The sequence below is a fragment of the Mobula hypostoma genome, chromosome 6, assembly GCF_963921235.1.
Source record: "Mobula hypostoma chromosome 6, sMobHyp1.1, whole genome shotgun sequence".
Taxonomy (NCBI): domain Eukaryota; kingdom Metazoa; phylum Chordata; class Chondrichthyes; order Myliobatiformes; family Myliobatidae; genus Mobula; species Mobula hypostoma.
In genome coordinates, this window is record NC_086102.1 from 30,896,271 (window position 1) to 30,923,729 (window position 27,459).

The 27,459-nt window shown below is 41.8% G+C and overlaps 1 protein-coding gene across 2 annotated transcripts; it reads right to left on the minus strand.

Annotated features, from left to right (window-relative positions):
- Positions 1-13,790: 13,790 nt before the first annotated feature.
- On the minus strand, positions 13,791-27,299 carry c6h3orf38 (chromosome 6 C3orf38 homolog). Of its 2 annotated transcripts, none has more exons than XM_063050492.1 (4): positions 27,182-27,299; positions 26,373-26,794; positions 21,148-21,335; positions 13,791-15,003 (listed from the first exon to the last, which is right to left on the minus strand). In XM_063050492.1, exons 2-4 carry the CDS (start codon positions 26,497-26,499, stop codon positions 14,389-14,391), a joined length of 930 nt encoding a protein of 309 aa, XP_062906562.1. In that variant the 5' UTR covers positions 26,500-26,794; positions 27,182-27,299; the 3' UTR covers positions 13,791-14,388. The 2 variants fall into 2 exon arrangements, with proteins under 2 accessions (XP_062906562.1, XP_062906563.1); XM_063050493.1 differs by lacking the exon at positions 27,182-27,299 and adding an exon at positions 25,442-25,621 and having other exon boundaries at positions 26,373-26,505.
- Between the last annotated feature and the right edge of the window lie 160 nt (positions 27,300-27,459).

A 27,459-nucleotide genomic window follows, 5' to 3' on the forward strand; every position in this document is an offset into this window, starting at 1 on the left:
GGGAAATTACATCGAAGCGAAAGGAGCAAGGGAAATCGAAACTCATAATCAGCTGATATAAACAGGAAACACCATCAGATGTAAAGCTAGATAAGTTATAACTGCTTCCTCGTCGACAGGCTTCAAGCAGGCAAAAGGTTATTGTAGAAATTGAGGCTTCTGGAATCAGAGTCATTGTTAGTTATAGCACGGAAACAAGCTCTTCAGTCCGCCGAATCTGTAACAAACTTCAACCACCCATGTCCTCTGATCCTACAAGTATCACTTTTGTATTCTCCCCGTATTGCCATTTATCCCCATCTGTTTACAGCAATCACCTAAACACAGGGGCAATCTTCAGAGAGAAATTAATTTGTCAGCACACTCCTTTCCTACGCTCACTCTGATTTACTATGCGTCTATTAAAATTACAGGCAAAATGGTGATTCTGGACTTTGGTTTTTATGACTCTGGAACATAAACGGTAATAGATCATCAGTGCGAAACAATCAAAATATAATTTCTTGCCCCATTCTAGTAAGATTGCAGTCATATGCGCTCTCTTTATGGATCTGAAAGAAAACAGGGAAACGCAAGTAAATAAATATAATCAGAACAGATTAAAACTAGCAAAGTAAAGAAAGGGTTAATTTCATAATCTCCTGGGCAAGGACCCCGACGGGAGAGGTGGGATGTCTGCAATAGAGTAGCTCCTTAGCAACTAGCCAGCTAGTTTAAATAACGTTAGCTATGCTAATGAACGAATGACACCTGTTAAACTCACCTCAACATGTCTTTTACAGTCTTAACCCACCATGGGCAATAGAAAAGTCACTCCCGTCCCGGCCACCTCCGTGCTGAGACCCTCGCTGAGTCCTACCGCTTATTTACCGCCACCTTTCCTCATCGACCCCTGGTCTCACAAGCTTCCCTACGAAGCCTGGACCTCCCCTCACTCCTCAGTCCCCCTCTTTCCACCACCTCGCCTCCCCTTAGTCCTCCAATCCACCGTCCTCTTCTGACCCCATGCCTAACCCTATCGTGACCCCCCATAATTTCTTCCCCCCCCCCACTTCTTCGTCCCACCAACCTCTCCCTCTCAGAGGCCAATCATTCAGTCCTAAGCACCGTCTCATCTTCGTTCGCGCCATGTTTTCATCAATTTCCCAGCGAGGGGTCTGGGGTCAGGTGATACGCCTGTCCCGATACTTTCTCGTTCACTATCATCCAGGGCTCTAAACAACCAGTCCAGGTGAGACTGTCGTTCACAGGTGAATCCTGTGGATCGGCATATGGGAGGGAGATTGAAAATCTGGCTGAGTGGTCCGACAACAACCTCTCACTCAATCTCAGCAAAACCAACAAACTGATTATTGACTACATGAGGAGGAAATCGGAGATCCATGAGCCAGTCCTCGTCATGGGATCAGAGGTGGAGAGGGTCAGCAACTTTAAAATTCTTGGCGTTATCATTCCAGAGGATCTTTCCATCACATACGTGTCATTACAAAAAAAAAATGGCAAGGCAGTGCCCCTACTTTCTTCAACACACACCCTTGAATGGAAAGCCTAGAAAAAGTAATGGATACAGCCCTGTCCATCACCAGTAAAGCACCCACCCACGCCACTGAGTATTTGTACATGGAGCGTTGTCACAGGAAGACTGCATCCATCACCGAGGACCCTCACCACCCAGCTCATGCTCTCTTCTCACTGCTGCCACCCCAGGAATAAGGGACAGGAGCCTCAAGACTCACACCACCAGTCTCCTTGAAACAGAGGGGATAACTTCACTTACTCCAACACCGAATTGCTCCCACAACCCATGAAATCCTTTTGAAGGACTTCCATCTCATGTTCTCAATATTTATTGTTCATTTATTTATTATTATTCAGTTTTTTTTTCCTTTTTTGTTTGCAGTCTGTTGTGTTGCACATTTACGGTTTGTGCACCGTGTGTGGATTTCCACTGATTTTATTGTGCTCTTTCGTGAATGCGAGAAAATGAATCTCAGGGTAGTACATAGTGACATATATGAACTTTGGTATTACTTATTGCATCTGGTGCTCCTATAGCAGCTTCTTCTACATTTGTCACAATGGGGCATGTTGGGAACAGACCCAAATGCAAGACACAGACACTGAAGTACAAAGAACAGGACTTGACTAGAGTAGGAATGTGACAGAATACAGGCAAAGAGCAGGGACAAGAATGCAGACTTGGGCTAGGGAAAGCGGGACCAGGACTAGAACCCATGGGCTAGGAGACAAGGCATCGACTCCGAGTCCAACACTGGACAAGGACCCAGAACCTGCGTCTTGCCTTGGGCTCAGACCCCAGAACCAGGCAAGGATATGACATGGCAACAGGACAGGAGGCCGAGGTCTTGAGCCTTGAGCTTGGCTGCAGGCTGGGGCCTTGGGTCGTGAGCCTGGCTGCGGGATCCTCGAGGCTTGGGTTCTCGGAGCCTGGCTGTGGGATCCTCGAGGCTTGAAGTGCGGAGGCTGATAACTCGGAGGCTGGAGCTGAGAGACCAACTGGGAACTGAACATCGACATAGAGCCAGGACTTGTTCTTCGAAAAGCCAGGACTCATCATTAACATGACACCTACATGAGATAGGACAGTACATAGACATAGAACCAGGACTTATACTTAGACAAGCCGGGACTCAACTTTATCTCCACACCAAATTGGGACAGGACCACCTGTTGGGTAATGGCAGAACAGCCAGACTTACCCAACAGAGGCAAAGACAAGACAAGACATGACCCCTCCCCGCAGAGCAACAGAAAAACAGCCTGACTTACCCCACAGAGGCGAGGACAAAACAAGACAGATCCCCCGCAGAGCAATGGCAAAACGGCCTGACTTACCCCACAGAGGCGAGGACAAGAAGAGACAAACACCAAAGAATGACAGACAGATCCATCTCTGCTTCAGGGTTGCTCTGAGTCACAGTTACAGCCAGCAACCTCAGCTGGCTACAGAAACAGCCAGATCCCTACCTAGCTCAGAGTAGCTGACAGCCACTCAGCTGGCCAGGAAACAGCCAAATCCATACCACAAAGACTACTCCAACGAGTGGCAACAAGGCTCCCTGAACCAGTGGTCCTCCAACCAGGCCTAGAGATCACAAATGGTTTCACTAGCCTTCCCTCAGCAGGTTGCTCCAAAGGGGACTGACAAGACAAACCAGCCCCCTACACTCAACCCCAGGGGTTCTTATATTCCAAGCCCAAAGATGGGAATCAGGTGCCTATGATTAACTCAACCAAACAAGGGACAGCTGGAAGACCCGGAGTCCTGAGTCCACGGACCGGACCATGAACGGGAATGTGGACTTCACAGACCAGACTATGACAACATCAATGAGGATGGACGCAGATTGAGGGACTGCTTCACCAGCACTTTTGCCCCATTTGCCCAACAGCCAGGATCTCTTGGTGGTCAGCCATTTTAGTTCCATTTCCACACAGACATTTCTGAGCACAGTCTCCTCTACTGCCACGGCCAGGCGAAAGCAAATTAGAGAAACGGCACCTCGCATGCTGCTAGGAGAGCCTCCAATCTGGCAGCATGAATCACAAATTCTCAAGCTTCCAGAAACCGTTCCCCTCTATCTCTCTTCCCATTTTTCCCCTTCTTTCTCCTACTGATCTAATTAGCTCCCATAACTCCATATCTTGCCTTAACCCCACACCCTTCATCTGTTCATTACCCACACACTCCTCCCACTGGTCCCATTCCCACTACCCTCTCTCTCACACAATTCCACCTTCATCTCCTCTCAGATTCCATCATCTTCATCCTTGTCACTTCCACCTATCACCTCCCAGCTTCTGACACCATTCCCACTCTCCTCAGAATCAGAATCAGGTTTAATATCACCAGCATATGTTGCTAACTTTGTGGCAGCAGTACAATACGATACAAAAAAACTGTGAATTACAGGTTGAATATATATATATATATAATGGTTAAATGAAATAAGTAGTGTGGAAAAATAGAAATTAAAAAATAGTGAGGCAGTGTTCATGGGTTCAGACTCCATTCAGAAATCAAATGGCAGAGGGGAAGAAGTTTTCTTGAATCATTGAGTGTGTGCCTTCAGACTGCTCTACCTCTTTCCTGACAAAAGCAATGAGAAGAGGGCATGTCATGAGTGATGGGGGTCCTTAATGATGGATGCCAACTTTTTGAGGCACCACTCCTTGAAAATATCCTGGATATTACCAAGGTGCCCATGATGGAGTTGACTAATTTTATATCTCTTTGCAGCTTACCTCGACCTGTACAGTAGCCCTATTCTACCAGATGGTGATACAGCCAGTTAGCACACTGTTCATGGTACAGCTATAGAAATTTGCAAGTGTTTTTGGTGACATACCAAATCTCCTCCTAATGTATTATAGACTCTGTCCTGCTTTCTTTCTAGCTGCATTGATATGTTGAATCCAAGTTAGGTCCTCAGGGATATTGACACTCAGAAACTTGCAATTGCTCACTCTTTCCACTTCTCATCCCTCTTTGGGAACTGGTATGTGTTCACTTGTCTTACCCTTTCTGAAATCCACAATCAGATCTTTGGTCTTACTGATAGTGAGTGCCAGGTTGTTGCTGCGACACCACTGACCTAGCTGGTATGTCTCGCTCCTGTGTGCCCTCTTATACCAAGGGTCCACTGGCCTTGGTAGTATCCAGACCATCTTCAAGGAGTGGTGCCTCAAAAAGATGACATTCTTCATACATGATACCATCTGAGATTCTGCCAACAATGGCTGTAACATTAACAAATTTATGGATGGCATTTGGGCTGTGCCTAGCCACACAGTCATAGGTGTAGTGAGAGAGTAGAGTAGTGGGCTAAGCACACATCCCTGATGTTCACCAGTGTTGATTGTCAGTGAGGTGGAGGTGTTATTTCCCATCCACACAGATTGTAGTCTTCCGGCTGGGAAGTTGAGGATCCAGTTGCACAGGGAGGTACAGAATCACAGGTTCTGAACCTTTTTGATCAGAACTGTAGGAATGATGGTCTTAAACTCTCAGCATCCTGACATACAGTTGCAAGAAAAAGTTCGTGAAACTTTGTAATTACCTGTTTTTCTGCATTAATTACTCATAGAATGTGATCTGTTCTTTATCTAAGCCTCAATAATAGATAAACACAATCTGCCTAAATTAATAACACAAAAACAATTGTACTTGTCATGTGTTTATTGAACACGTTGTTTAATCATTCACAGTCCAGGCTGGAAAAACTATGTGAACCCTTGTATTTAACAACTGGTAGAACCTCCTTTAGCAGCAACAACTTCCACCAAATATTTCCTGTAGCTGCTTGCACAACATTAAGGAGGAATTTTAGGCCATCCTTCCGTAGAAAACTCTTCTGGTTCAATATTTCTAGGATACCGTGCATGAACAGCCCTCTTCAGATCATGCCATAGCATTTCTTTTCTTTTCTTTTTCCAATATTTTTATTAAATTTCATATACACACATACAGAATTCATAAGGATACGTATTATAAATCAAAATAAGGTAGCACAAAATGCACTATATATAAATCACACTGATACAATCACGGTATCCCATATTCATGATCAATCAAATAAAATAAATTAAAATATGAAATACAATAATATGGATAATTATATTATAAGAAAAATCTACACCCACTACCAAGACAAAGCTGGTTCGTAAAAAAAAACAAACGAAAAAAGAGTACTTTACCATATAGTGTTTTATAATAATAGCCCAGATCTATATTTTAATAACAATAACAATTCAAAGATTTTCAAAATAGTTCAGAAAGGGTCCCCATAGCAATTGAAAATCTTGATTAGAATCAGAAATCGAACAACGAATCTTCTCTAAACTTAAACATGACATAACATCGCATAACCATTGAGCATGTGTAGGGCGGGCAACCTCCTTCCATTTAAGCAAGATCGCCCTCCTAGACATAAGAGAAATAAAAGCCAGTACCCGCAAATGAGAAGGCTCCAAAATTATAACTCTTTCCTCAACAATACCAAATAAGGCAGTCAAAGGATTGGGCTTAAAAATAACTTTAAAAAGTACAGAAAATGTTTGGAATACATCTTTCCAATATTTTTCAAGGCCGAACATAACCAAAACATATGAATTAATGAAACCTCTCCATTATTACATCTGTCACAATAAGGAGATATTTCTGCAAAAAAATGAGAAAGCTTGTCTTTAGACATATGAGCCTATGTGCCACTTTAAATTGTAGCAGGGAATGACGATCACATAATGATAAAAAATTAACCATTTTGAAAATAGCCCTCCAGGTCTCATCAGATAATGAAGTCTGTAAATCCTTTTCCAATCTTTTTTAATTCTGTCTGAAGGAGCCATTCTCAGTCCCAGCAACAGACCATAAATATAAGATACTAAGCCATTATCAAAAGGTTTCAAAATAAAAATTACATCTATTATTTTCTTATCTGGGCTGGTAGGAAATATATGTAGTTTAGATCTTTAAAAATCTCTAATCTGTAGATATCAAAAAACTGGGTGTTTGATCGGTTATATTTCACTGAGAGCTGCTCAGAAGAAGAAAGAAACCCTCCTTCAAACAGATCCTGAAATGGTTTAATGCCTATGTATCCCATTCTCTAAAAAACAGATCGGTCGTTGATGATTTTTAAAAAGATTAGAAAAAATAGGACTAGAAAGGGAAAATCTCAATAAACCGAAATGTTTTCTAAACTGTAGCCAGATCCTCAAAGTGTGTTTAACCACCAAACTGTCAGTTAATTTATTTAAAGATAAAGGAAGAGAGGATCCAAGAAGAGAAATAATAGAAAATTTCATAAGGCTTCCAAAAAGAGCCATATTGGACAATCCTCACAATTAATATAATACAATCAGAACGTAAGATTTCCTATGTTAATTGCCCAATAATATAACCTAAAATTGGGTAGAGCAAGGCCTCCATTCTTTTTAATTTCTTGAAGGTGGGCTTTATTTAATCGGGGTTTTCTGTTCTTCCATATATAGGAAGAAAGAATCAAATCCAAAGAATAAAAAAAAGACTTAGGAATAAAAACAGGTACGGCTTGAAAAAGGTATATAAATTTAGGTAAAGTATTTATTTTAATAGAATTAATTCGACCAATCAATGATAAAGAGAGAGGCAATCAATTAGGAAGTGTCTTTTTCACATAATTCATTAAGGTTAGAAAATTTTCTTTGTAATCTTTATAATTCTTAGTGATTGTTACACCCAAATATGTAAATTGTTTTCTTACAATTTTAAAAGGAAGGTTAATATCAGTTCGTATCAAATTATTTAAAGGAAACAATTCACTCTTATGGCCTGCTGCATTCACCAGCAACTTTTGTATGTGTCACTCTTATGTAGATTCAATTTATATCCTGAAAACTGACTAAAGTTAGTCAGTAAAAGAAACATAGAGGGTAAAGAAGTTGTAACATTAGATATAAAAAGCGGTAGGTCATCAGTATAAAGCACACTTTATGAATAGTACCTTTCCTTAAGATACCGGTGATATCTTTAGACTCTCCAAAGGCAATTGCTAAAGGTTCTAATACCAATTCAAAAAGCAAAGGGCTCAACGGACATCCTTGTCTGGTTCCACGTTGGAATTTAATTGGTTTAGAATTCTGAAAGTTAGTAAGGACCCGAGCGGAGGGAAATAAGTAAAGTAATTTAATCCAAAGAATAAAACTGGGCCCAAAATTAAATTTTTCAAAGGTTTTAAATATGTAATTCCATTCAACTCGGTCAAAAGCCTTCTCTGCATCCAGACAAATCGCACATTCCGATATTTCCTTAGATGGAGAATGCACAACATTTAACAATCGCTGTATATTAAAATGGGAATGTTGATTTTTAATAAATCCTGTCTGATCATCAAATATTATGGAAGGTATAATATTCTCGGGTTTACGGGCCAAATCTTCAGATAGGATCTTAGCATCAACATTGAGTAAAGAAATTGGTCTATATGAAGAGCATTCAGTTGGATTCTTATTCTTTTTAAGAATAAGCCAAATGGAAGCTTCTAAAAAGACTGTGGCAACCTACCCACCTTGAAGGAATCAGTAAGGGTAGAACATAAATGAGGTATAAGCAATTAAGAAAAAGCCTTATAAAATTCTCCAAAGAATCCAACAGGTCCTGGAGAATTCCCAGAATGCAATGAATGTATAGCCTCAGTGATTTCCTCCTGAGAAATAAGTTGATCCAACTGCTTTTGACTATCAACTGAAAGTCCAGGAATATTTATTTGGTCTAAAAAAATGTTCATTGCAGTATTATCTTTAACAAAATCAGAACTATACAGTTTAGAATAAAATTCTCTAAATGTGTCATTTATTTCAAAATGGTCAGTTGTTAAATCACCATTGGTTTTGCAAATTTCTTTAATATGTCGTTTAGCTATAAAGGTCTTCAATTGATTAGCCAATAGTTTACCAGTTTTTTCTCCATGTATATAGAATTGGCTTCTATCTTTTAAAAGTTGGCTTTCAATTGGATACGTTATAAGAAGATCATATTTAGTTTTATTTTCATTACCTCTTTTGTACAGTTCAGGGTCGGGTGCCAAAGCATAGTTCTGGTCTAATTGGTTTAATTGATTAACTAAGTCAGTTCTCTCTTTATTAGCTTTTTTCTTAATATATGCAGTATAGGAGATAATTTGTCCCCTAATATATGCCTTAAAAGCGTCCCAAATGATAAGACTAGAAGTCTCTTCCACCGCATTTTCTTCAAAAAAAAGAGTAATTTGATTCTCCAGAAATTTTAGGAAGTCCTTGTCAGATAACAAAGTTAAATTTAAACGCCAGGATCTGTTCATATGAGTGAAACCAGGAAGATTTAAAGATAGAAATAAAGGAGAATGGTTGGATACAGCTATTTCTTTATATTCAATAGATCGAACTAATGGAATCATTTGACTATCAATAAAAAATAATCAATCCTGGTATAGAAATGATGGACATGAGAGAAGAATGAATACTCCCTTTCTGCTAGGTGAAAAAAAAAATGCCAGACAACAACAATATCACATTTTGTTAGAAAGGATTGAATAAATAAAGCTGATTTATTAGCTGTGGCTGATTTAAGAGAAGAACGATTTAATACTGGGTCTAGGCAACAATTAAAATCTCCTCCCATCACTAAAGAATAAAGACACAAATCTGGCAGGAATGAAAAGAAACACACAAAAAATCCGGGGTCATCCACATTGCAAATTCAATTAATTTATTATCTAGTTTCCCTGACACTATGACAAGTTGCCCATTAGGGTCAGAGACAACTTTATGTTGAACAAAAGAAATTGTATTGTCTATAAAAATCGAGACCCCTCAAGATTTTGATCTGCATGAAGAATGAAATTGTAGATCCCTCCACCGATTAAAAAGGCATGCGTTGTCACAACTATGTACATACATTTCTTGTAGAAAAATAATGGGGGCCCTTGACTTTTTAATATAAGCAAAAATCTTATTCCATTTCACAGGATGATTTAACCCTTTCACATTAAAACTAAGTAAATTAATATTCTGATCCATTTTAAATACCAATTAAGAGAAGTATAAAAAGATCTGACCATAAATTATTAAAACCAGAGAACGAACCATAAAATAAGGTACTCAAACAGAAAATTTGGATGATAGCCCAACCCAGCTTCCAGAGAAAAAAGAAAAAAGAGACCCCGTCCCACTCCCCCTCCCAAAGCCAAAAAGCTGGCGAAAGGACATTCGGCATGCTAACCCCTAAAGACAACCCTCCCAAAGAAATCCTGCTGGCAAAACTCCAATCATTCAAAGTTATTATGTTCCTACCAAGACAAAACAGACAAAAAAAAACTTAGATCAGAAATCCAAAACATAAGAGGATTCATTTTAACAATTTCAAAAAGTACATATATAGAAAAACCTCAAAAAAAAGAATAAAGTAATAAAAAATAGCAAGATATATAAACAGTCAAAATGTAAGTTTATTAAAACCTTATTCTATCCAATGTTAAAAAGATAATTGCTCTTGTAAGAGATACAAGCAATTAATCTTCTGCTTTCAAAAACTTCTGTGCGTGTTCAACCGATCCCAGCAATTTCTGCACACCATTTTTCCGAACAATTCTAAGATGTGCAGGGAAGTGAGGGGAGGGCTTAAACCCTTTGTTGTAAGGCAGCGACTTGACCTCTTTATACTTGGCATGTTCAGCCATAACCTCCAGTGCATAATCTTCCACGAATCTGATCATCTTCCCATTGTAATTGATCATTCCTGCTCGATGAGTATGACGGATTAAAAGCTCCTTAGTATGAAATTCATGAAAACATAAAATAACTGACCTAGATCGCTCTCCCGACTTTGGTTTGGGGGCCAGTGACCGGTGGGCGCGGTCCAACTTAGGCACAGACGGCAATAAATCAGGAATAGCTGCTTCAGAAAGCTTGCAAAAAACTTCGTGGGGTGGGCACCTTCAATTGATTCTTCAAGACCCAGAATACGTAGATTGTTCCTTCTCTTTCCAGGTTGGCAAGCTTCTTTGTTCATTTTTCATTAGATAATGATAATTTTTTTGCAGAGCTTACTCATGTCTTCTAAGCCCACTTCCAGTATCGACAAAGTTTCTTTATTCTCCTTAATTCGCTTTTCATGTTCGGTTAGAGTTTGTTGACTAGTGTCCAACTTGACGTTAAGATGTTGAAATTCCTCAGAAAGTTCTGTTCTTTGCTTTTTAAGGAAATCTCCAAAGTGGTTGAAGAATCATCTTCTTTTTCTTTTGCAGAGGCTTTAGTCTTTCTCATAGACATAATAGAGCAATATTGAGATTTAGAATAAGGTTTCAAAAAACTGGTAGGAAACAAAAGGATTGATAAGGTAGGAGCAAGTTCAAAAAGATGTTACCCCATCGGCTGCCAGCAGGGCTCTCAATTGGGTTAGGGTCTGGACTCTTACTTGGCTATTCTAGAACACTAACTTTCTTCTCTTTAAACCATTCTGTTGTTGATTTACTCTTTGTCTTTTGGATCATTATCAGGTGATGGACTGTTACCCTGTCATTCACCTGTAAAATCTCTTGATACAATTTTGAATTCATTGTTCCCTCAACAGTTGCAAGCTGTCTAGGCCCTGAGGTAACAAAGCAGCCCAAACCATGATGCTCCTTCCAGCATGCTTCACAGTTGGAATGAGGTTTTGGTCTTGGTGTGCAATGCCCTTTTTCCTCCAAACATAGCAGTATGCATTTCTGCCAAAAAGATCAGCTTTTGTCTTATCTGTCAACAAAACATTGTCCCACAAGTGTTGAGGAACAGCCAGGTGTTTTTTTTTTTTGCGAACTTGAGACGTGCAGCAATGGAATGTTTTTTTTTGGAGAGCAGTGGTTTCATCCGTGGTGTCCTTCCATGCACACCATTTTTGTTCTTTTTTTCTTATAGTGGACACATGAATAGAGACTTTAACAAGCTTTAGAGATTTCTGCAGGTCTTTTGCTGTTACCCATGGGTTATCTTCAGCATTGCACATTGTGCTCATGATATGATCTTTGCAGGACACTCACTCCTAGGGAGAGATGCAACAGTTCAGAACTTCCTCCATTGGTGGACAATTTCTCTTACTGTGGGCTGATGAACACTCAGGTCCTTAGGAATGCTTTTGTAGCCTTTTCCAGCTTCATGCATCTCTACAATCTTTCTTCTAAGGTCCTCTGAAAGTTGTTTGATCAAGGCATGGTGCACATAAACAGACCTTTCTTGAGAAGAGCAGGCTCTGTCAGTAACCTGACTTTGTGTGTCTTTTTTATAGGGCAGGGCATCTCTACAACCCTGTAAAAGAAAGATGAGAGTGGATATAGGATCGCCAGAAAATGAGGCAGGAGAAATAATAATGGGGGACAAGGAGATAGCAGATGAACTAAATGAGTTTTTGCACCTGTCTTCACTGTGGAAGACACTAGCGGTGTGCCAGATGTTGTAGTGTGTGAAGAAAGGAAGTGAGTGCAGTTACTATTACAAGGGAGAACGTGCCTGACAAGCCTGTTGGATTTCTTTGAGATTACAAGTAGGATAGATAAAAGGAATGCAGTGGATGTTGCATATTTTGACTTTCAGAGGGCCTTTGACAAGGTGCCACACATGGGGCTGCTTACCAAGTTAACAGCCCATGGTATTACAGGAAAGCTACTAAGACCGTTGGCTGATTGGAAAGAAGGCAACAAGTGGGAATAAAAGGATCCTTGTCTGGTTGGCTGCCAGTGACTAGTGGTGTTCTGCAGGGGTGGGTTTTGGGACTTCTTTTTATGCTGTATGTAAATGTTTTAGATGATGAAATAGATGGCTTTGTTGCCAAGTTTGCAGATGAAACGAAGACTGGTGGAGGAGCAGGTTTTGTTGAGGAAACAGGTAGGATACAGGACTTAGTTGGATGATCAGCCATGATCATACTGAATGGCGGTGCAGGCTCGAAGGGCCGAATGGCCTACTCCTGCCCCTATTTTCTATGTTTAGACAGATTAGGAGAATGGGCAAAAAAGTGGCAAATGAAATATAATGTTGGAAAATGCATGGTCACGCTATATTCTAAACGGGGAGAATATCTAAAAATCTGAGATGCAAAGGGACTTGGGAGTCCTGGTGCAGAACACTCTAAAGGTTAACTCGCAGGTTGAGTCGGTGGTGAGGGACACAAATGCAGTGTTAGCATTCATTTCAAGAGGTCTAGAATACAAGAGCAGGGATGTGATGCTGAGGCTTTATAAGGCACTGGTGAGGCCTCACCTTGAGTATTGTGTACAATTTCAGGCTTCTCATCGTAGAAGAGATTTGCTGGCATTGGAGAGGGTCTAGAGGAGGTTCACAAGGATGATTCCAGGAATGAAAGGGTTATCATACAAGGAATGTTTGATGGCTCTGGGTCTGTGCTCGCTGGAATTTAGAATGATGAGGGAGGGATCTCATTGAAACTTTTCAAATGTTGAAGGGCCTAGACAGAGTAGATGTGGAAAGGATGTTTCACATGGTAGGAGTCTAGGACAAGAGGGCACAGCCTCAGGATAAAGGGGCATCCATTCAAAACGGAAATGCAGAGAAATTTCTTTAGCCAGAGGGTGGTGAATTTGTAGAGTTTTTTTGCCACATGCAGCTGTGGAGGCCAGGGCATTGGGTGTATTTAAGGAAGAGATTGATAGGTTCTTGACTGGACATGTCATTAAAGGTTACAGGGAGGCTAGGAAATGGAGGAGGAGAATAGGATCAGCCATGATTGAATGGCAGAGCAGACTCGATGATCCAAATGGCCTAATTCTCCTCTTATGTCATGTTCTAATTGCAAAGGGTTCACAAACTTTTTCTTACAGTTCTAGGTATTTGTACTGTCCATCCCTCATCTGCCTATCACCTCTTCACCTGGACCAATCTATCACAGCCAGCTCTTGTTCCACTCTTTCCCTCCACCTTTCTGTACTGGCTATCTCCCTCTTTCTTTTCAGTCCAGTTGAAAGGTCTTAACCCGAAACATTGACTATCTATTTCTCGCCATAGCTGCTGTCTAGCCCGCTGAGTTCCTCCTAAGCTTTGTGTTGCTCCAGGTTCAGCATCTACTGTCTAATTTCATTTGTTTCTCAACTCATTTTGTTGTATTATCCAGGATTGTTCAAGAATAAACTGATGTTCAGTACCTTGATATTCTTTTTGGATAATATCTTCAGCAATTTATGCCACTACAGTATCGTGCATGAATGAAGATATAACCCAACAAATTATACTATTTAATAAGTTCAAAGATAGTATGACATCAATTCAGTTTTATTGTTTCCTTCATGTCAAATACAACACTGAACTGTCTTTATAACGTGTATTTACAATACATACACATTCCATCGTAGAATCATTAAGTCTACAATATCCTTTCCAAAGTGTTAACTATCAAAAGTTGCATTGCCCAAAAAAGTATATTAACATACAACTTTCTACAACCAACATGTTGAAATATGTTTAATAATCTACTGACTTGAGCAATTGGTGCTACTAGTAGTTAGGAGACTCAAATGGTGTTTAGAAGTTACAACCTTTAAAACAATGAGTGTATCTGTAACTAGTAAATGTGGTGCTAGATTGGAGAAATAAAGAACTTGCAGAAATAACAGTCTTCACTTTGTGGGGGAGAAAAAAGCACATCCATAAATTTTTGTTAATACTAATAGTTAGATCACAACATGAACAATAAATTCAGCCTGTTTTTAATTATTTAGCCAGAGCACCTGTAGTTACACTGCATCACGAAATGAAGTATAGGTGGCATTGCAACACATTGCCTTATCAACTGCTGTAGGTTTAAAGCCCCATTACACGTTCATAAAGCAGTTCTCCACTACAGTCTAACACGTCACATCTTCAATCATGAACTGCCACTGGATTCTCTTCAAAGACGTGCAGTAACTCATTAGGTTCATATTTGATAACGGGCGGCTGCGACGCCTCACCAGACTGAAGGGTTGCTGCCATTGCATCTTGGCCTGTGATATTGAGATGAATAAATTTCATCTTCCAATTATTCTCGTTACTTGGACAGCGGATAAGACCAAAGATTTGCTCAAAAACTCCTAGGCAGACTGAATCTCGGTGAATTGTGCCAGCCACTGCAATAATAACTAATCCATGAGGTGAATGGATACACTTTAGTCCGCCACCAGTCAGGTTAGGATTCAGGAATAGATGTTCATCCTTTGTAAGTGCTAATAAACGGAGGCTGACCATAACTGCACCAGAGTACTCCTCCATCCGCTGCTCTAAAGTTCGGTATGAAAACTTAAGTTTCGCATCTTCCCAAAAGTGCTGTGGGCCCCACTCTGCTGAATGTTCTTTTAGCAAAGGATTCTGGGTGTTCAGAAGGTGATAAAACCACTCACAAAATTGTAGTCCCATTGCCTGGTAATCATTTTTGTAATTTGTTGCTAAGTCAACTTGTGATGTATTATTTCCTGATGGGCTTTCAGAGGCATTACTTTTCTGAAAGAGAGAAAATATCAGTATGTTAATCTTCGGCTGTCAATATACCATGTAAACAAAGAAATGCTCATATTTACTTAACAAGCAATTCCACTTCATAACTATAAAGCTGTCCTCACAACACACTGGAGGAACTCAGCAGGTCGGGCAGCATCTGTGGAAACGATCAGTCAATGTTTCGGGCCGGAACCCTTCATCAGGACTGAAGAGGGAAGGGGCAGAGACCCTATAAAGAAGGTGGGGGAGGGTAGGAAGGAGAAGGCTGGTAGGTATCAGGTGAAAAACCAGTAAAGGGAAAGATAAAGGGGTGGGGGGAGGGGAAGCAGGGAGGTGATAGACAGGAAAGGTGAAGAAGGAATGGGGGAAGCACAATGGGTAGTAGTAGGAGGCAGAACCATGAGGTAGGTAGTAGGCAGCTGGGGGAGGGGGCAGAGTGAAAATACCGTCATATACTCTCTGGGTAGTCTCCAGCCCCTTGGTAAGAACATTAAATTCTCTAACTTCCGGTAATTCCCTCCCCCTCCCTTCCCCTATCACTATTTCACTCTGCCCCCTCCCCCAGCTGCCTACTGCCTCCCTCATGGTTCCACCTCCTTCTACTACCCATTGTGCTTCCCCCATTCCTCCTTCACCTTTCCTGCCTATCACCTCCCTGCTGCCCCTCCCCCACCCCTTTATCTTTCCCTTTACTGGTTTTTCACCTGATACCTACCACCTTCCCACCCTCCCCCCACCTCCTTTATAGGGCCTCTGCCCCTTCCCTCTTCAGTCCTGACGAAGGGTTCCGGCCCGAAACGTTGACTGATCGTTTCCACGGATGCTGCCCGACCTGCTGAGTTCCTCCAGCGTGTTGTGAGTGTTGCTTTGACCCCAGCATCTGCAGAATATTTTGTGTTTATAAAGTTGTCCTGTAGTCTCTTACCAATTCTGTACAATATTGATTGAAAGGTCTTCTTTCGTATTTGTTTCTATATTTCTCTGGCATCTGATTTCAGTGCCAATACTTCCTGTTGTTCCCCAGAGCGGACAGCAGATTATTCACCCCAAGCTTAAATCTGCTTCACAATAATTTACTTAAAGCACACCATAGTAATTTTCATCTTTAATCATCTTTGGACTGTTGCTAAGGCCAACACTTTTCACGCACTCTAAAAACATCAAACTGAAATATGAGAGATTTCATTTAAATCTGCTAAATTTTCTTTCTTTTTGGTAGTTACTGCACCTTCAAAGAGAAGTGGGACACTGGAGCAGTGTATGAATTTAAAATTAGTGAGTAATAAAGAACACCTATTGCCTCTTAACAGAGTAATGGAGTCATAAGCAGATACAGAATGGAATAGGGCCCATGCCTGGCCCTAATCCAAACACTCATGTACACTAATCTAACATCAATCTCTCGTTTTAAATTCTCAACATACTCTCATCAACTCCCCCCCCACCCCGATCCTGCCATTCAGCCAGGAGTAATTTACAGAGGCCAATTCACCTACCAACCCACACATCCTAGGAACGTAGGAAGGAAATGAAGCAGCCAGAGGAAATCCAGCTGGTCTCCAGGGGAATATACCAACTCCATCTTAGATCAGGATTGAAACTGTGTGTGTGGCAGTGGCTCTACAAGGTGTACCACTCTTCTGCCTGGTCCATACAAAGGAAGCTGTTACTTTGCTGTTCAACCCATTTGGGCTTTTTTGTCAACCTTTCAAAATAGCATCCTTCCTTAGACTGAAATTCACTGCTTGGAGATGGGGGAATATGAAATAAATGGTCAATGAATTTAAACATCAGGTGGATGAGAATTTGATGTACCCTGATAAACCTACAGGGTTCAGCACCAAGAAGTGGCAGATGGAATACAGTGTTGGGAAGTGTATGGTCATCCATTTGGTAGAAGGAATAAAAGCATTGATTATTTTCTAAATGCGGAAAAAATTCAAAAATCCAAGGTGCAAAAGGACTTGGGAGTCCTCGTGCAGAATTCCCTAAAGGTTAACTTGCAGGCTGAGTCAGTGGTGAGGAAGGCAAATGCAATGATAACATTCATTTCGAGAGGACTAGGATATAAAATCAAGGACATAATGTTATAAAGCACTCATGAGGCCACACTTAAGAGTATTGTGAGCAGCTTTGCGAGTACTCTCAGATACTAGAGAGTACCCCTGTGGCTATCCCCATTAATAATAAGTATTCCTGTTCAAGTACTGTTGGGGGGGGGGGGGGGATGGCCTACCTGGGGGAAGCAACAGTGGCTGCGCCTCTGGCACAGAGTCTGGCCCTGTGGCTCAGAAGGGTAGGGAAAGGAAGAAGGCAGCAGTAATAGGAGACTGTATAGTTAGGGGGTCAGACAGACAATTCTGTTGACCCAGAAACATGGATGGTGGCTTGCCTCGCAGGTGCCAGGGTCCAGGATGTTTCTGATCTACGATATCCTGAAGTGGGAAGGTGAACAGCCAGAGGTTGTGGTACATATTGGTACCAATGACATAGGCAGGAAAAGGGAGATCCTGAAAACAGAATACAGAAAATTAGGAAGGAAGTTGAGAAGCAGGACCTCAAAGGTAGTAATCTCGGGATTATAGCCTGTGCCATGTGACAGTGAGTATAGGAATAGAGTGAGGTGGAGAATAAATGCGTGGCTGAGGGATTGGAGCAGGGGGCAGGGATTCAGATTTCTGGATCATTGGGACCTTTTTGGGGGCAGGTGTGACCTGTACAAAAAGGATGGGTTGCACTTGAATCTGAGGGGGACCAATATCCTGGCAGGGAGGTTTGCTAAGGCTACTGGGGAGAGTTTAAACTTGAATTGCTGCAGGGTGAGAACTGAACTGAAGGGACAGTGGAAGGGACGGTTGGCTCACAAATGGAGAAAGCTTGGAGACAGTGCAAGGGGGAAGATAGGCAGGTGATAGAGAAGGGATACGCTCAGACCGATGGTTTGAAATGTGTCTATTTTAATGCAAGAAGCATCATGAACAAAGCGGATGAGCTTCGAGCCTGGATCAGGACTTGGAGCTACGATGTTGTGGCCATTACAGAGACTTGGATGGCTCAGGGGCAGGAATGGTTGCTTAGAGTGCCAGGCTTTACATGTTTCAGAAAGGACAGGGCGGGAGGCGAAAGAGGTGGGGCCGTGGCACTGCTGATCAGAGATAGTGTCACGGCTGCAGAAAAGGAGGAAGTCATGGATGGATTGTCTACGGAGTCTCTATAGGTGAAATTTAGAAACAGGAAGGGGTGCTCTACTGGGTGCTTTTTATAGACCACCCAATAGTAACAGGGACATCGAGGAGCAGATAGAGAGGCAGACTCTGGAAAGGTGTAATAACAACAGGGTTGTCATAGTGAAAGATTTTAATTTCCCAAATATTGATTAGCATCTTCCTTGAGCAAGGGGCTTAGATGGGTTGGAGTTTGTTAGATGTGTTCAGGAAGGTTTCCTGACACAATATGTAGATAAACCTACAAGAGGAGAGGCTGTACTTGATCTGGTATTGGGAAATGAACCTGGTCAGGTGTCAGATCTCTCAGTGGGAGAGCATTTTGGAGATAGTGATCACAATTCTATCTTCTTTACCATAGCATTGGAGAGGGATAGGAACAGACAAGTTAGGAAAGTGTTTAATTGGAGTAAGGGGAAATGTGAAGCTATCAGGCAGGAACATAGAAGCATAAATTGGGAACAGATGCTCTCAGGGAAATGTACGGCAGAAATGTGGCAAATGTTCAGGGGATATTTGCGTGGTGTTCTGCATAGGTACGTTCCAATGAGACAGGGAAAGGGTGGTAGGGTACAGGAACCATGGTGTACAAAGACTGTTGAAAATCTAGCCAAGAAGAAAAGAAAAGCTTACGTTAGGTTCAAAAAACTAGGTAATGATAGAGAACTAGAAGATTATAAGGCCAATAGGAAGAAGCTTAAGAATGAAATTAGGAGAGCGGAAGGGGCCATGAAAAGGCGTTGGTGAGCAGGATTGAGGAAAACCCAAAGGCATTCTACAAGTATGTGAACAGCAAGAGGATAAGACATGAGAGAATAGGACCAACCAAGTGTGACAGTGGAAAAGTGTTATGCAACCGGAGGAGATAGCAGAGGTACTTAATGAATATTTTGTTACAGTATTCACCATGGAAAAGGATCTTGGTGATTGTGGGGATGACTTACAGCGAACTGAAAAGCTTGAGCATATAGACATTAAGAAAGAGGATGTGCTGGAGCTTTTGGAAAGCACCAAGTTGGATAAATCTCCGGGACTGGACGAGATGGATCTCACGCTACTGTGGGAGGCAAGGGAGGAGGTCACTCAGCCTCTGACACTGATCTTTGCATCACCAATGGGGACAGGGGAGGTTCCAGAGGATTGTTGTCCCCTTATTCAAGAAAGGAAGTAGAGGTAGCCCGGGAAATTATAGACCAGTGAGTCTTACTTCCGTGGTTGGTAAGTTGATGGAAAAGATCCTGAGAAGCAGGATTCATGAACATTTGGAGGGACATAATATGATTTGGAATTGTCAGCATGGCTTTGTCAAAGGCAGGTCATGCCTTACAGCCTGATTGAATTCTTTGAGGATGTGACTAAGCACATTGATGAAGTAGATGTAGTGTATATGGATTTCAGCAAGGCATTTGATAAGGGTCATATTCTGCATGGGGGTTGGTGATCAGTGGTGTGCCCCAGGAATCTGTTCTGGGACCCCTTCTCTTTGTGATTTTTATAAACGACCTAGATGAGGAAGTGGAGGGATGGATTAGTAAATTTGCTGATGACACAAAGGTTGGGGGAGTTGTGGATAGTGTGGAGGGCTGTCAGAGGTTACAGCGGGACATTGATAGGATGCAAAATTTGGCTGAGAAGTGGCAGATGGAGTTCAACCCAGATAAGTGTGAAGTGGTTTATTTTGGTAAGTCAAATATGATGGCAGAATACAGCATTAATGGTAAGACTCTTGGCAGTGTGGAGGATCAGAGGGACCTTGGGGTCCAAGTCCATAGGACACTCAAAGCTGCTGCACAGGTTGACTCTGTGGTTAAGAAGGCATGCAGTGCATTGGGCTTCATCATCCGTGGGATTGAGTTTAAGAGCCAAGAGGTAATGTTACAGTTATGTTATACCCAGGTCAGACCCCAGTTGGAGTACTGTGCTCAGTTCTGGTCATCTCACTACAGGAAGGATGTGGAAACTATAGGCAGGGTGCAGAGGAGATTTACAAGGATGTTGCCTGGATTGGGGAGCATGCCTTATGAGAATAGGACGAGTGAACTCGGCCTTTTCTCCTTGGAGTGGCAGAGGATGAGAGGTGACCTGATAGAGGTGTATAAGATGACAAGAGGCATTGATCGTGTGGATAGTCAGAAGCTTTTTCCGAGGGCTGAAATGGCTAACACGAGAGGGCACAGTTTTAAGGTGCTTAGAAGCAGGTACAGAGAAGACATCAGGTGTAAGTTTTTTTATGCAGAAAGTGGTGATTGCATGGAATGGGCTGCCAGCGAAGGTGGATCTTTTAAGAGACTCCTGGATAGGTACATGGAGCTTAGAAAAATAGAGGGCTATGGGTAACCCTAGGTAATTTCTAAAGTACGTACGTGTTCAACAGAGCATTGTGGGCAGAAGGGCCTGTATTGTGCTGTAAGTTTCTTATGTTTCTATGTTTTGGGCCCCTTACCTATGAAAGGATGTGCTGATATTGGAGAAGGTTCAAAGGAGATTCATGAAAACAATTCCAGGATTGAAAGGCTTGTCATACAAGGAGTGTTCGATGGCTCTGGGCTTGTACTCACTGGAATTTACGACAATGAGGGAGGATCTCAATGAAACTTATCGTATGTTGAAAGGCCTACATAGAGTGGATGTGGAGGGGATGTTTCCTACAGTGGGGGAGTGTCGGACTAGAGGGCACAACCTCAGAATAGAATGCTATTACAATGCCCGTGCCCCGGATTCAATCCCACCGCTGTCTGTAAGGAGTTTGTACATTCTCCTTGTGACTGCATGGGTTTCCTCTGAGTGCTCCGGTTTCCTCCCACATGCCAAAGATGTACGGATTAGTAGGTTAATTGGTCACCTGGGTGTGATTAGGCAGCAAAGGACCTGTTACTGTGCTGTATCCCTAAATAACTAAAAATACACCCTTCTCATGAAATACCTGGGAAGTAGTGGTGCTTTCCTTCCAATAGTCAATAATTCTCTGAATTAGTTGATATTTCTCTGTATTAGCAGAAATCACAATATTATGTTTTGCCAAGTACTGAAACAGTATCTCACGGTGGATCTTCTTCCTTTTCAGTAGCTCCTCAGCACTCTGGCTATAACTCAGTATTGCATTCATAGCTTCTGCAGGTGATAAGAGCAACAATGAAGTAAAATCATAAGAAAACACAAGGCACTTTTCAGCTCAGCAGTTACGTCTGTGGAAACTTTATATTATCTTGTTATATTGCTGTGAAACTTTCCCAAAACCCTTACCTCTGCCCAGGATAATTTACTGAAACGAACTGCAACGCTATGAGTTTGATTCTGTGCCCAGTGAATTTTGCAAATAAAGTATCAAGGTTTCAGAAAACAATATATCTGTATTGGACACAAAAAAAACCTAATGATTACACTTGCTGCCGTTCCTTGCTCTTTCTTTCTCCATGTAGCAAAGACATGGATTCAAATACTGATTTTCTATCAAGTCAATTAGTTTAGTTATATAATTTATTTAATATTTTTTAAAAATCACAATTCATCCCTGACTCTCATATTAGTTTTGACTAAAATTTTAAAATAATATGCTTCAAAATTTTGAAAACAAAAATCAAAAGAGAAACGCAGAACTGAAAATGAAAACCCGATCACACGTAATATTTGAAACACATAGTTTCATTATAAGGTTTTGAAGAAAATCAGAAACCAGCCGAACATCAATCAGATTTCTAATACGTTGCTGTGCTGAACTCCTCGAAGATCAATCTAATCCTTCCATCCTACAGTCTTCCATTTTTCTTTCATCCATGTGCCTATCCAAGAATTTCTTAAATGTCTTTAATGCATCTGCCTCCACAACCACCCCCGGAAGGGCATTCCACATAACTACCACTGTATAAAAAACATATCTCTGACATTCCCCCTATCTTTTTCTTCAATCACCCTAAAATTATGATCACTGGTATTAGCCATAGCTTAATACCATAATTTTAAACTCCTCTTGAAACTCCTATATCTTGGAGTCGGCACATCCATTTGGATCCTTGATTTCCTGTTGAATAGATCACAGTCATCAAGGATAGACAGCAACAACTCTGCCATGATTATCCTAAGTGTTAGTGCGCCACAAGGCTGCATCCTCAGTATCTTACGTCACTCCCTTGGCACTTATAACTGTGTAGGCATATTCTGCTCTAACTTAATTTACAAGTTGGCAGATGACAGTCCTGTGGTGAATCAGATCTCAACCAACCAGACTGAAAACAGGAAGGAGACAGATAGCCTAGTAGTATTGTGTCAGAGCAAAGTTTCCTACAATGTCAACAAAAACCGAAGAGTTGATTCTTGACCTCAGAAAACTGAGTGGAGTACATGCCCCTCTCTGTATCAAAGGTGCTGAGGAGATGTTTGAGAGCCTCAAGTTTCTAAGTATAAATATCATCACCAAATTATCCTGGTCCAACTACGTGTCCAAGATCTGCCATTGCCAATACTTCCTCAGAAGGCTAAGGAAACTCGAAATGTCCCTAATGACTCTCACCATATTTTTACAGCTGCATGATAGAAAGTATCTGATCCAAAAGCATCACAAGTTGATATGACAAATGCCCTGCCCAAGACCTCAAGAAATCCCAGAATCATGAATGCAGTCCAGTCTATCACAAGAACCAGACTCCCCTTCCACTTAATGCATCTACAGTACACTTTCCGCTGCTTTGGGAAAGCAAACTGTGGCAGCTTTTTAAAACCCTGGTTAGACTGCATCTGGAGTACTACATTCAATTCTGGCTGCCCCCTTATTGGAAGGATGTGGAGGCTTTAGAGAGGATGTAGAGGATACTTAACAAGATGTAGTCTGAGTTAGAGGTTGGATAAACTAGTGTCCTGTTTTGTGGAGTAGCAGAAGCTGAATGGAGACCTAATCGGAGTTTAGAAAATTATAAGAGGCATAGATACATTAAATAGTGGGTGTATCTTTCTTCGGAGTTGAAATATCTCATATTTTCATCCTACAGTGTTTTCTGTGTTTCCTGTGTTTTCTTGTGATATCATTCTGGAGGAACGTTGTATTTTTTAATGCATGCATTTCTAAATGACAATGAATGAGGCCTGAGTGTCCTCATAATCTAATCTGTTAGAGGGTATACATTTAAGGTGAGAGTGGAGAAGTTCAAAGGAGATGTGCAGGTAAGTTTTTTTATATACACAGGATGGTGGTGGTGGGAAATATGATAGAAGCATTTCAGAAAGAGACATAAATATGCAGAGAATGGAAGGATATGGACAATGTTCAAGCAGAAAGCATTAGTTTAATTAGGCACCATTAGTTTGTGAGCCAAACTAATTAAGTAGAACAGCGCCATTCCTGCGCTGCACGGATATATCCACTGTACATCTCAATATCACCGATGCCATCAAATTACCACAGCCTTTGTTGAATTGAAGATCATGATCTAACAAACAGCAGTGGTCCCTGTCCTCCTAAATGCTTCTGATACTTAGACTATCTACTGCAGACAAATCCAGACACTGAAAAAACACCATCACTACACTCTTTGCAAAATCCTCCTAACTAAATGAAAGGATTAGCAAACCAAAGTCAGCTTCTTCTCAATGCAATGTCCCCAGCACTTAGGCTCTAGTTTCTCTCAGCTACTTTAGGTTAACTAGATTACTCAGTCACCCAACACCACATTCCCGAAAAAGGACCTCTGCTGTGTGTGGGGTTTGCTGAGCGGAGAAAAAGAATCAAGGATGTATCTGAAGTTTCCTTATGAAATGCAACATCCTAACTGACTTATGGGAATCACAGGCCCATGATGGCTTGAAGTGGAGCAGCAGCACTTGGAAAGTTATTGAGAATCTCAAGTTTGGGGTGAATGGTGATTGTGCAAAGAGGGGAAGGGTATCACTGAGCTAGTGAGGCAGGGTCATCGAGCCACGGCAGTTGAGATGTTGTACATCGAGAGATGGGGGGTCATTGTGGAGCAAGGGCTGGGATTGTGAGGTGGGGAGATGTTGTATGAGGTGATGTGAGGCGAGAGGGTGTTGCTAGGTGAGGGGCTGGGAATATTGTGGGTCAAGGGCTATCGCAGGGGAGATGCAGGGAGTGCTGTTGGGAGTTTTCAGAACCAGATTTATTGTAATGGACTTAAGTTATGAAATGTGTTGTTCGTGATACTTTATATTTTATTATCGCCAAACAATTGATACCAGAACGTACAATCATCACAGCGATATTTGATTCGGCGCTTCCCACTCCCTGGAGTACAAATCAATAGTAAATATTAATAATTTAAATTATAAATCATAAATAGAAAATGGAAAGGTAGTGCAAAAAAACTGAAGCAAGTCCGGATCTTTGGAGAGTACGGCCCAGATCCGGGTCAGAATCTGTTCAGCAGTCTTATCACAGTTGGAAAGAAGCTGTTCCCAAATCTGGCCGTATGAGTCTTCAAGCTCCTGAGCCTTCTCCCAGAGGGAAGAGGGACGAAAAGTATGTTGGCTGGGTGGGTCGTGTCCTTGATTATCCTGGCAGCACTGCTCCAACAGTAAAGTGAGTCCAAGGACAGAAGATTGGTTTGTGTGATGTGCTGCGCCGTGTTCATGATCTTCTGTAGCTTCTTTCGGTCTCGAACAGGACAACTTCCATACCAAGTTGTGATGCACCCTAGAAGAATGCTTTCTACGGTGCATCTATAAAAATTAGTGAGGGTTTTATGGGACAGGCCAAATTTCTTTAGTTTTCTCAGTAAGTAAAGACACTGGTGGGCCTTCTTGGCGGTGAACTCTGCTTGGTTGGTCCAAGTCAGGTCATTGGTGATAGGAATACAGTGCAGGCATAACAAATAAGTTATAATACAAAAAATAAGTAGTGCCAAAGCAGAACAGTGAGGTCGTCTTCAGGAGTTCATATTCAGTCCAGAAATCCGATGCAGAGGGAAAGAAGCTTTTCTTAAAACATTTAATTTGGGTCTTCAAGTTCCTGTACCTCCTCCCTGATGATAATAATGGGAAGATGGCCCAGATGGTACGAATACTTCATGATGGATGCCAACTTCCTGAGGCAACGATTTTCAAATGTCCTCAGTGTTGGGGAGGCTTGTGCTTGCAATGGAACTTTCTAAGTCTACAACCCTCTGAGGCTTCTTATGATCCTGTGCATTGGTGCCTCCATACTAGCCTGTGATTAACCAGTCAGAAAGCTCTTCACTGTATATCTATAGAAATCTGCATCCTAGGTAACATACCAACTCCTCAAACTCCCAGAAAAGTATAGCCGCAAGTGTGATTTTGTTGTGATTGCATCAATATGTTGGGCCCAGGACAGCTCCTTTGAGATGCTGATGCTCACGAACTTGAAACTGCGCACCCTTTCCACTGCTGACCCCTCAATGAGGACTGGTGCATGTTCTTCTGACTTTCCCTTCCTGAAACATACAATCAGTTTCTTGGTCATATGACATCATTGCAAGGATGTTATGTAACACCACTCAACCAACTAATCTACTTCACTCCTGTACACCTCCTCGTCACCATGTTAGCTTTTGGGGTCATCAGCAAATGTACATACGGTGCTTGAGCTGTACCTAGACACAAAGGCATGAACGTAGAGGGAGTAGAGCAGAATCAGAAATCAGTTTTATTATCACCAGCACATGTTGTGAAATTTGTTAACTTAGCAGCAGCAGTTCAATGCAATACATAATATAGAAGAAAAAAACATAATAAAATAAGTAAATAAATTACAGCATATGTATATCGAATAGATCAAATATCGTGCAAAAAAAAACACAAATATATATTTAAAAAGTGAGGTAGTGTCCAAAGGTTTAATGTCCATTTAGGAATCGGATGGCAGAGGGGAAGAAGCTGTTCCTGAATCGCTGAGTGTGTGCCTTCAGCCTTCTGTACCGCCTACCTGATGGTAACAGTGAGAAAAGGGCATGCCCTGGGTGCCGGGGAAACATAATAATGGGCACTGTCTTTCTGACACTGCACCTTGAAGATGTCCTGGGTATTTTATAGGCTAATACCCAAGATGGAGCTGACTAGATTTAAAACCCTCTGCAGGTTCTTTGTGGGGTGTTGTGGCGCGGGGATTGGGGGAGATTGTAGGATGTGAGGGGTGCTGAGGGATGATCTGCTCCCATCCACCAAGCTCTTGACGGCCCCACTCACCTGCGCAGTTGTCGATCTTTAACATCCTGTTGGTGACGGTGTCCGCCACCGACATGAGCTCGAACTGACCCAGGGACTGGAGGATCTCCCGACAGCCACACCGCTCGCTCCCCGACAACATCGACATGGTGATCGCTTTTTCTCTAAAACACGAAGCCCAGATACTGCCTCACACCGCCATTGCAGCACCAGCTCCTGCTTCTTTTTCGTCCGGACAGTTACCGGAACCCGGAGAAACGTTCCGGCTTATTCTCATCGTCCATTCTATCTCTCCCGCTCGTTCAACACTTCTTCCATTTAATCCATCTCACATCCTGCATCGCTAACACTTTCTCCCTTTGTTATGTTTTCATTTGGCGTTTGTCTATTGAAGAACCTGATATTCAAGAGGCCGCAGATACCTCAACATCAACACAGATCACCTAAGAAAGAAAATATTGTTGATGCAATTAAATCATTAAGAACAGCAGGACATGACCATTTGAACACACATACACACCAAAAGTTGCAGCAGCCATCCTGCGACCACTGTTTACTGTGATCTGGGACCGGGAACAAGTACTCAAAGGGAGTTATTGTTAGGATTCTTAAGAAGGGAGCGTTAAGTGATAACAACAACTGGCATGGCATCACACTTCTGCAGACATCCCATCCTGCAAAAACTCATTTCAGGGAGGTAGCACTATCAATTTGCGGGAGACTTCTGGGAGAGGTGGGATGCCTGCAATAGAGTAGCTCCTTAGCAGGTAGCCAGCTAGTTTAAATAACATTAGCTATGCCAATGAACGAATGACACCTGTTAAACTCACCTCAACACGTCTTTTACAGTCTTAACCCACCATGGGAAAAGTCACTGTTGCAAACAGTGCAGCGAGCAGCACTGTCATTATTTTGACCCCTATTAGGCAGGGGTACACCTCAGTGTAGTCTGGGGTGACGTATGTTTCATTTTTTTTTGAACACTCTGTCATGGCTCTCTCTCTCTCTCTCTCTCTCTCTCTCTCTCTCTCTCTCTCTCTCTCTCTCTCTCTCTCTCTCTGTCACTCGCGCGCTCTCTCTCGCACTCTCTCGTTTGCTTGCTCGCTCT

Excerpts from the sequence above, each read along its gene's own strand:
- c6h3orf38 (XM_063050492.1), bottom strand. The coding sequence starts at position 26,499 with ATGTCGATGTTGTCGGGGAGCGAGCGGTGTGGCTGTCGGGAGATCCTC. Across the intron at positions 21,336-26,372 it reads AAAGATCGACAACTGCGCAG|AAGCTATGAATGCAATACTG; the intron begins GTGAGTGGGGCC and ends TATCACCTGCAG. Across the intron at positions 15,004-21,147 it reads AAAGCACCACTACTTCCCAG|AAAAGTAATGCCTCTGAAAG; the intron begins GTATTTCATGAG and ends TCTCTCTTTCAG.